The sequence below is a fragment of the Phaenicophaeus curvirostris genome, chromosome 12 (assembly GCF_032191515.1).
Source record: "Phaenicophaeus curvirostris isolate KB17595 chromosome 12, BPBGC_Pcur_1.0, whole genome shotgun sequence".
Classification (NCBI taxonomy): Eukaryota; Metazoa; Chordata; class Aves; order Cuculiformes; family Cuculidae; genus Phaenicophaeus; species Phaenicophaeus curvirostris.
Window position 1 is genome coordinate 20324440 of NC_091403.1, and position 10300 is coordinate 20334739.

Genomic DNA, 10300 nt, shown 5'->3' on the forward strand with positions numbered 1-10300 from the left:
GGAAACAGGGTCACGGTGAAACCCTGCTTTGGAAACCTCACCTGCCAGTTAACTGGGAGGTGTCTCCAGGTTTAAACTTGAGATTTGGGACCAATTCCAGACATTAGGGCCAGGTCATCTTTTACGTTACATCTTACTGTTTGTGTGGGTAAGGCAGGGCTTGGGCTGGAAGAAGGGGACTCCCACTGAGCTGCTCCTCTGGCTGGCAGAGGAGTCTCCAGCTGCCAGTGGAGCATCAACAGCATAAAACCAGCTTGTGAGCACAATACCTTGTGAGCAGGACTGCAACATCATGATGCAGGGGATGGGAATCTCCTTTGATGTTGATGCTCTTCTGCCATTTGCAGAAGCTTCTCAAGGTGTTGTCTGCATGGTGGGAGATTTTCAGATCCTCCTGCCAACATAATCGGAAGTCTGCTGTCATACCACTGCTGGACCTGTTTGGATTGTAGGATGCAGCGGGGCGGGGTCTGATCTCAGACAGAGTGAAATCAGGAGTAACTGCCGCCCAGATGGAATTGCTCCATGTTAATAGGCTGTGGGCTGCGGGGAATACCATCCTTTTCTGCTGTCTTTTCATCTGTGATTCAACTAGAATATTAAATCATCTGACACGAGGGGTTAAGAAACACTGCGGGAAAATATTCCATCCTGGCTGATGGTGAAGGACGCAGCTGGGGAGACAGTCCAAGCAGCATCAGGCTCTCTGCAAGCCACCACTGCAGCTGGGAACACAAACAGCCAGTGACTCACAAACCTCTGCAACCACCAGTGATGCCGAGTTATAAACTCTGCAGCTCCTCTGACCATGTACCCACCTCGCTTTGCCAGGGCTACAGCCCACGCAGAAGACAAGGAAACAAGGCACAAGCATCTGCATTTATCTTGCACAAATTCATCCAGGCCATGAATACAACGCAAGAGAGAGCTCACAGGCTTTCAAGGGCAGCTCCCTGAGCACTCCAGCCTGGCTGCCAGGATGAGAGAGCAAGTGACCATGTTTGCTTTTTACCTCTTCCTTTTCCAGCAGGATGAGTCGCACTATCGCAATGTTGATGGGGTTCCCGATGCTGGCGTGGTGGAACAACCCTGCCACCTGCAACAGGCAAAAGCCAAAGCAATAACACCTGGAAGACCCTGCTGCTTCTCTGTACGTGGGCAGGGGAAGAGGAGCTGGTAGAGAAGCTACTGAAGGTGTCTGACAACATCCTGGGGAATGCCCCAAAATTAAAGACAAGACCTGATGCATTCCTGGACTAAAGCACTGGGAGTGCGATGATGTTCGTTTAAAATCAATATAATCTGGGTAGCACGTTGAAACTCAACTAGAACCCCAGGAACACCTCTGCTTTCACTCCTAATGGATGTAGTTAACATCTTAAAGGAAGCCTGTGCTCTCTGAGGTCCCACCGGAGATGGGTCCTGGCAAGTCCAGTGGTCTTTATGTCTCATAGCCACATCCCCAGAGAGCCAGAGGTGCTGCCATTGAGAGGACCAGGACTCACCATGTTCATTACAGTCAGCACGTATTTCTCTATGTTCTCACTTCCATGATATTCTATCATCTTGGTATCTGCCACTACCAGCGTTTCCACCCACTTCTCCTTGCTGATGGAGCGTTGCTTTATTCTTCTCCTCCTGTGCTGCTTCTGTTCCCATCTTTCCCTCCGCTTTTCAGACTGCTCCAGGCTTTCATGAGATTCTGAGGGATTGAAGGCAGAAAAAGATTATTTTTTAAAAATGTCTGCAACTTTGGTAGAATATCCTCAAGGTCTCTTTTTTCTTTAATTCAAAGAAATAACCTCGGTTGTTGAGCACAAGAATCAACCCATAACCTATGCTTTGTGTTCCAAAAACCCACTGGGGTGAAGACTCTGAACTCAGGCTTCTGGGGAGCAGCATTAGTATGAGCGAAAATAAACAAATAAAGCATTTGAAGTAATTTCTTTGTCTGGAAGAGAGTTTGCAATATTCCATGGGGAACATGAAGCCTCCCAAAGTGCTCATGGTTGGTATGGATATTTACAGGCAACCCTGTGGAGATGCTTGAGGGGCTACCACTGAGATATTGGTGGCTCGAGGTTTCTGACTATCACCACAAATATACGTTTTGAAGAGAGATACGGTTCCCCAACATGATAAACTGTGGCCCCGAAGCTGGACTGATGCATTGAGCCAAATCCCAAAGAGCAGTGTCCTGGGAAGATGGAAATGTTGCAGAGAAGTCCTCAGCCACATGGAGACTAAACCCTGCTTCTTCCCGAGGAGAAACAACGGGAACATTCACTGGGCTGAGCTGAGACAGGAGGCGGAGGAGAGCTCAGCCGCTCCTCACGCACACCAGCAACTGGGAATTCTCATGCGGAGACTTTTCCTGTGACGCTGCTGCAAGATCAAGGTCAGGGTCAGTCCCAAGCTGGGTAAAGGCTTTACAAACCACATCCCACACAGTGGGAATTGCTTTTATGACCAGTTTCTAAGGGCTCAGCCTTACTTAGTTAACAATGGACTTTTACATTTTATGGACTATACTGTCCTTTAGCTGTGAAAGAGCGTTTTATCCCCCAGCCTGAAAAATCCCAAGTATCTGGATAATGTGATGAATTGCTAATACTGCTCTGACAGTTTAATCACAACAGCTTCCTTGGAGCCCGTTTCCATTGTGTCCTTCGCTGCCGAGCTTCCAGCTGGGACGTGAAGGTACTGCTGAGAGGATGGGTGCAGAGGGCTCCCGGGATCCCAGGGAGGGTGCGCATGGCATTTTCCCTTGGAGACCCCTCTTCAGCACTCACCCAGCTGTACACACAGGCTGCACTATGTATTGACAGAAGCTAAACACCACCAGACAGCCCAGCACCATCTGGCTACGTGGTGTTTTCCAAAGCAAACTGGCAATCCATCAGTACAAAATGAAAGACTTAGAGTAATTAAGATCCTACAGACATTTGGTTTCCTTTCCAGGGCATAAACATCCACTTTGCTAGCTCAGTCTGCAGTAGATATCCACATGCATCAGACACAGGGCATAATACACCCAGTGAAATTCATTTACAATGAATAGACTTCAAAGTCAAGAAGCCATGATGATTATTACCATAAGTTAAACAATTTAAATGTAGACTCACAGAATACCTAACGATAATCTGATTATAGGAAAAAATAACCAGTTTCCAAAGGCAGAAAGCTCCAGGAAACATGCACTACCTGGAAGATGCAGCTTAACTGATGCAGACAAGGAGTAAAGTGCTCATGAGCTGCTAGGATGCAGTGAATTCCTCAGTACTTGAAATCTTGGGTTTGGAAGTTTTTCCAACCCATCTGTTCTAGTTGAAGGAAAAGGAACCAGCACAGCCTCTCTGCCCCGCAACAGAGAGACTCTGGGACAGTGACTGAGTTTCACCCCAGAAGTCCAAAGCCCCAGCAGGTCAGAAACTGGTGTTTGCAAGACAACCAAAATTAATCCCCAGCCCCCACATCATGGGATGGGAGGAAAAGATGAGAGCAAGGGGCCTGAGGTTTGGCACGCTGTGAGTCGTGTATGTGAAAAGCATAAGAAAATACAGAAAAACTGGCAGGAGAAAAAACCCAACCCTGTGCTCTGCAGGGATTCCCGTGAGCTGTGAGCTTCAGTCACTAATGCCACAACCTCCCCAGCCTGGTGCCCGGCCAGCAGGCTCTCCTGACTTGCAATTTAAATAAGCCTTCCTGTAATAAAAACACCCATGGGAATGGTTATGTGGGTACCCTTGGAGGTGCGAGCAGCTCCAGGCTGTTGGATACGGCACTGCAGCACTGCTGACTGCACACTTCCCATGCCGAAAGCCACCCCACAGTCCACCCCCTCCCTGCTCTTCGTCCCATTTCTCAGTCCAAGGGTTTTCTTTCTTGCCAGTCTACTTGGCCAGAGGGACCTCCAGCCTGAGTTGCAAAACTCCAGTGGGGAGCAACCAGTGTCATGGATGAATGCCGGGGATGAACACAGGAGTTGAGGGCAGGGGCTTAAAACTAACAGCTCTACAGAGTTAGCACAGGGAGCTGAGGCTGGGACCTGCTCCCTTTACCTTTCTACCAAATGCTTCATGCGAATCCCAGGAGCTGGGACTGGCCTGGAGCTGGGAATGCTATCATTTCACTGCAAAAATCCAAGAGAAAGGGGACAATACCTTGCACACCGCAGGTTTCCCATGCCGTTGGTGGCCTTCTGCCTTGCTCTGCCCCATGCTCAGGTGCCTGACGCTTGTATATCCTGTGGGGCTGTGCTGCTCCATCCTCCTGAAAGCTGGTGGACACAGGTTCGATGAAATAGTCCTCGTTCATGAGCTGAAACACACCTTTCTGGCAGGGAGAGACAAAGTTGTCACCGTGAAGCCATCTGCACCTAGCACAGACTCACACCGAAGAACCTGGGAATGGGAGAGGTTTGCAAAATTTTCCAGGAATCATAGGAATGGTTTAGGTTAGAAGGGACCTCAAAGCCCATCCAGTTCCACCCACTGGATCGGGTTGCTCAAGGCACATCCAACCTGACCTTGAACATCTCCAGGGATGGGGCAGACACCACTTCCCTGGGAAACTGGGACCCAGTGCTTCCCCACCCTCACATTTCTTCATAAGATCTCATCTCAATCTCCTCTCTTTCAGCTGAAAACCCTTCCTCCTCATCCTATCCCTGCACTCCCTGAGAAACAGCCCCTCCCCAGCTTTCCTGGAGCCCCTTTCAGTACTGGAAGCTGCTCTAAGTTTTCCCCAGAGCCTTCTCTTCTCCAGGCTGAAACAACCCCAACTATCTCCGCCTGTCCTAGTATGGGAGGTGCTCCAGCCCTTGGATTATCTCCGTGGCCTCCTCTGGACTCACTCTAAAAGATCCGTATCCCGCCTGTGCTGAGAACGCCAGACCTGAGCACAGGGCTCCAGGTGGGGTCTCACCAGATTAAAGTGGAGGGGTAGAATTTGAACTCTAAATACCCAGACAAAAGACAACAAGCCGGTGTGGAATGATCATTAAAAAGTAAAAAGCTAAAGAGATCCCAGCACAAAGTGCAGGTGGGCAGTGAGCCTGATACTGAGGAGCTCAGGGACTGCAGGGATGTGTAGACAGAGAAATGCCTTCTCCAGAGAATCAGCACCCACCAGAAACGTGCATGTACAGATATTTATGCTAAAGTCCCGAATTTGCCTCACCAAATGTGGACACGAGAGTCTTATCTGTGAAAGTGACTTTACCTTTCAGCCAGCCACATTTATGCTCTCACAGTTCACTGTCACCTTTGGGAATATTTGCAGTGGAATAAGGCAGGGAAGGTGCTTGCAAAACATGAATTTTCACTGTACCTCTGTTGCGCAACCATAAACACCTCAAGGCTTCAAATATTGTGTTCAGAGGGGTTCCTCGTAATCCTACATCTCTGTACTAGAAGGCAGAGGCGACGTGAGAATTGCTCCCTCGGGGAATTTGGACACAAACAAGTAAACGCAGTCCCAGAGAGTTCCCAAACCACTGGAATCCATGGGAAATTTACAGTCAGCTCATCTGCAGCTGCATCAAACCTATGCACTATGAGATCCTGACTCTGCCGCTGTCAGGAGGAGTTTTGCTATCACTGCCAGCAGAAAAAAAGGACTTCCCACAGACTCTGCTATGTCCTTATTGATTAAACATCTCGATACTTACCAGGCCATCGCAGGTGCTGAGCGCAGCCAAGCCTCCCTGCAGCGCCCGGCTCCGCACCTCCCCGACCATATGGCAGGAGTTGTAGGGATGGGACTGGATCTTGGCATTGGTGATGCCCCCGTACCGCCTCTCGCTGACAAAGCCGGGCGCCAGGAGGTGGCTGTTGAGGCTCAGGTTGAATTTCAGGGGCTGCCCTTTGTAATGCAGTTCATAGAAGGCGAGAAACTTGCTCCTGGAGGAGGGAGACCTCCGGTGAAGCGCTCGGTGGGCCAAATCGTAGGACAGGAATGACCCCCGCTCATCAACCTTGATGGGATGAACGATGTCACTGCTTCCAGGCTCTGGAAGAGAGGGGGCTCAGTGTTGGCTCCAGGGCTGATCACCATCCCTCTCCTACCCCTTCAGCGAGAAGCTGAGCATCCCAGGCAGCCCAGCAGGGTCAAGCACCCAAACACCAGTTGGGGCTGGTGGCCACGGCAGGGACCCTCCGGCATGGGGAGCACGGGACCCCACACTGCCCCTCCTGCCCTCGGGGGTGGCAGGGGCTGAGATTTACCCTGGGAGAGGATTAAGGTCAGGATGGGGTGGGATGGAGATGGAGAAACAGGGGACCGTGCGACCCCGGGACTCCGTTCCAGTCCGGTTTCAATGCACGCGTTCCGAGGAGAAAAAGAAACCCAAGCAAACAACAAAAAAAAAAATCCCGAAACCTCCTAAATGCCAGTTTGGAAATGGTGTTTGGAAGCCGTTTCTGGAGGCGAAGCATCTCGGGGCACTGAGCGCCCTAGAGCTGCCCCAGCGGGGGAAAACGGGGGGAGGCGGAGAGAGGCGAGAGCGGCCGCGACGAGCCGGGGGGAACCGAGAGGGAACGAGAGGAGCCCAAAGCAGCCGGGGGGAGCGCAGCGGCGGGGGGCACCGGGCTGCCCGGCTCCCCTTCTCGAGGCAGCGTCCCGTGAGCATCTTCGCCTGCATCCCCGCACCCTGGGGGCATCCCCTTCCTGCATCCCCTCCTGCATCTTCTCAGCTCATGGGCACCCCCCGACCCCGGGTCCCGCATCCCCCCGGGACCCGCATCCCCCCCGACTCCCGGGACCCGCATACCCACCCCGGGTCCCGGGTGCCGCATCCCCACCGACCCCCAGGTCCTCAATCCCCCCGACCCCCGGGTCCCGCATCCCCCCCCCGGGACCCGGGTCCTCAATCCTCCCGACCCCGGGTCCCGCATCTCCTCACCAAGACCCGCATCCCCCCGGGACCCGCATCCCCCCGGGACGCCCGGGGTCCCGCATCCCCCCCCGACCCTCGGGGTCCCGCATCCCCCCCCCGACCCTCGGGGTCCCGCATCCCGCATCCCCCCCCCGACCCCCACGACCCCCGGGTCCCGCATCCCCGCGGACCTGTGGGCACGGTCCCTCCGCCCGCCTGCAGCGCCAGCGCGGCGGCGAAGACGAGAGGGACGAGCCCGCCCGGGAGCAGCATCGGTGCGGGCGGCGAGCGACTCGGTACAACCGGCGGCGGCGCTTGATGAGGGGGGGGTTGAAGACTCCGCGCTGCGGGGCGGGAGGGGTGGGGGGGCGGCGCTTAGAGAGGGGGCGGGGCTTAGTAGCGATAGAAGGGTGTGGGTTTAGCCAAGGGGCGTGGTCTCGTGTCTATGGGGCGTTGCTTGGTTATGGGGGCGTGGTCAGAGCGCCCCCACTCCCCGCTGCGGCCCCCGGCCGCCCCCCAGCGGCCCCCGCCCAAATTTCATAGAATCACAGAATCACCAGGTTGGAAGAGACCCACCGGGTCATCGAGTCCAACCATTCCCATCAAACACTAAACCATGTCCCTCAGCGCCTCGTCCACCCGTGCCTTAAACCCCTCCAGGGAAGGTGACTCAACCCCCTCCCTGGGCAGCCTCTGCCAGTGCCCAATGACCCTTTCCGTGAAAAAAATTTTTCCTAATGTTCAGCCTAAACCTCCCCCAGCGGAGCTTGAGGCCATTCCCTCTTGTCCTGTCCCCTGTCACTTGGGAGAAGAGCCCAGCACCCTCCTCTCCACAACCTCCTTTCAGGGAGTTGGAGAGAGCAATGAGGTCTCCCCTCAGCCTCCTCTTCTCCAGGCTAAACACCCCCAGCTCTCTCAGCCGCTCCTCATAAGGCCTGTTCTCCAGCCCCTTCACCAGCTTTATTGCTCTTCTCTGGACTCGCTCCAGAGCCTCAACATCCTTCTTGTGGTGAGGGGCCCAGCACTGACCCCAGGATTCGAGGAGCGGTCTCACCAGTGCCGAGTCCAGAGGGAGAAGAACCTCCCTGGACCTGCTGGTCACGCTGTTTCTGATCCAAGCCAAGATGCCATTGGCCTTCTTGGCCACCTGGGCCCCTGCTGGCTCATGTTCAGTCGCTGTCAACCAACACTCCCAGGTCCCTCTCCTCCAGGCAGCTTTCCAGCCAGGGAAAAACAGTGTTTTCCCATTGAGGCAGCGAGCTCAGGCTGGGCCTCCTCCTCGGTGCATCTCTTTGGTTTCCTTTTCAGGACGAAACGGTGGGAAATCGCCTGGGTGGCTGGAATTGGCTGGGTGGCGGCACACAAAGAGTTGTGGTCAGTGGCTCTGTGTCCAAGTGGAGACCGGTAATGACTGGCGCTCCGCAGGGATCAGGATTGCGACTGGTGGCCTTTAGCATTTTTGTCACTGAGACGGACAGTGGGACTGAGGGCATCCTCAGCGAGTTTGCCAATGACACCAAACTGTGTGGTTGATGACATGGATGGAAGTGATGGATCCAGAGGGACGGGATGGGTCCAGAAGGATGGGATGAGTCCAGAGGAGAACTATGGATCCAGAGGTGAGGGATGCCATCCAGAAGGACCTAGACAGGCTGGAGAGGTGGGACTACGTGAACCTCATGAGGTTCAACAAGGCCAAGCACAAGGTCCTGCATCAGGGTCGAGGCAATCCCAAGCAGAAATAAATCCAGGCTGGGTGTGGAATGGAATGGAATGGAATGGGAGCAGCTCTAAGGAGAAAGGCTTGGGGTGCTGGGGGGATGAGAGTCTCAACATGAGCCAGCAAGGTGTACTCACAGCCCAGAAAGCGAACAGTGTCCTGGGCTGCATCCAAAGCAGTGGGACCAGCAGGGAGTGTAAGGTGGTTCTGCCCTGCTGCTCCGCTCTGGTGAGACCCTACGTGGAGTGTCCTGCGTTCAGTTCTGGAGTCCTCAGCACAGGAAGACCATGGATCTGCTGGAGTGAGTCCAGAGGAGGCTACAAGGATGATCCAAGGGCTGGAGCACCTCTGCCATAGGGACAGGCTGAGAGAGTTGGGGTTGTTGAGCCTGGAGAAGGCTCTGGGGAGACCTTGGAGCAGCTTCCAGGCCTGAGAGGGACTCCAGGAAAGCTGTGGAGGGGCTCTTGATGAGGGAGTGCAGGGATAGGATGAGGGGGAGCGGTTTTCAGCTGAGAGAGGGGAGATTGAGAGGAGATCTTGGGAAGAAATGTTTTGCTGTGAGGGTGGGGAGGCCGGACCTGGATGGGCTTTGAAGCCCCCCCGGCTGCCGCGCCGCAGCGACCCCTGGCGGCCGGGCTGACGCAGCGCAGGCGGCGCTGCCGAGTGGCGCAGAGGGAAAAACACGTGTATGAGGCCCGGCTAGCTCAGTCGGTAGAGCATGGGACTCTTAATCCCAGGGTCGTGGGTTCGAGCCCCACGTTGGGCGTAGAAGCGTTTTGCTTCCTTTTTTTTTCTCTCTCTCGTGTTTTTTCCTCACACGCGGCCCTTGCAGCCAACCTTGACACCGAAACGGATCTTTTATCGCCCTTAGGAAGGGGGAGCATGAGCGCTCCCACCGCAGAGGGACCGGGACAGGCTGGATCACAGGCTGCAGCCAACGGGATGGGGTTAACAGTGCTGGGTGCCGAGTCCTGCGCCTGGGACACAGCCCCCTGTGGCGCCCCAGACTTGGGGAAGAGCAGCTGGAAAGCTGCTTGGCAAAGAAGGACCTGGGGGTGCTGGTTGACAGCAGCTGAACATGAGCCAGCAGTGGCCCTGGTGGGCAGGGAGGCCAACATCAGCCTGGCTTGGATCAGCGTTGGTGAATCCTTGAATCCTGGGTTCAGGACAAAAAGGACACGGAGGGGCTGGAGCGCGTCCAGGGGAGGGGTACGGAGCTGGGGAAGTGGCTGGAGAACAAGGGTTATGAGGAGCAGATGAGGGACCCAGGTTTGTTTAGCCTGGAGAAAGCTGAGGGGAGGCCGTATCACTGTCTACAACTGCCTGAAAGGAGGTTGTAGCGAGGTGGGTGCTGGTCTCCTCTCCCGAGTGACAGGCGATAGAACAAGAGGAGATGGCCTCAAGTTGTGCCAGAGACGGTTCAGATCAGATACTGAGAAAAATGTCTTTACTGGAAGACTGGTGAAGCACTGGCAGAGGCTGCCCAGGGCAGTGGAGGAGTCCGTATCCCTGGGGGGGTTTAAAAGACAGGCAGATGGGGTGCTCAGGGGTGGTTTAGTAGTGGGCAGGCATGGTTGGACTCGATAGTCTCAAAGGTCTTTTCCAACCAAACAATTCTATGTTTGTATGAGATTGTATGAGGAACGGCTGAGAGAGCTGGGGGTGTTCAGCCTGGAGAAGAGGAGGCTGAGGGGAGACCTCAT

The 10300-nt window shown here is 54.6% G+C and overlaps 1 protein-coding gene and 1 non-coding gene across 3 annotated transcripts in view; one reads left to right on the plus strand and one right to left on the minus strand.

Moving 5' to 3' along the window:
- The window catches only part of ADAMTS7 (ADAM metallopeptidase with thrombospondin type 1 motif 7), a 46888-nt gene extending 39711 nt beyond the window's left edge, over positions 1-7177 (minus strand). For both annotated transcript variants that reach the window (XM_069866577.1, XM_069866578.1), the window contains exons 1-6: positions 7069-7177; positions 5672-6012; positions 4164-4335; positions 1506-1702; positions 1013-1096; positions 270-394 (exon numbers count right to left, since the gene is read on the minus strand). In XM_069866577.1, coding sequence (XP_069722678.1) covers positions 270-394; positions 1013-1096; positions 1506-1702; positions 4164-4335; positions 5672-6012; positions 7069-7150 — 1001 coding nt within the window. In that variant the 5' untranslated portion in view covers positions 7151-7177. The remainder of the gene's footprint in view (positions 1-269; positions 395-1012; positions 1097-1505; positions 1703-4163; positions 4336-5671; positions 6013-7068) is intronic.
- Positions 7178-9290: 2113 nt separating this feature from the next.
- On the plus strand, positions 9291-9363 carry TRNAK-CUU (transfer RNA lysine (anticodon CUU)). The gene has a single exon. It is a non-coding gene; the product is annotated as a tRNA-Lys (tRNA).
- The last annotated feature ends 937 nt before the right edge of the window (positions 9364-10300 follow it).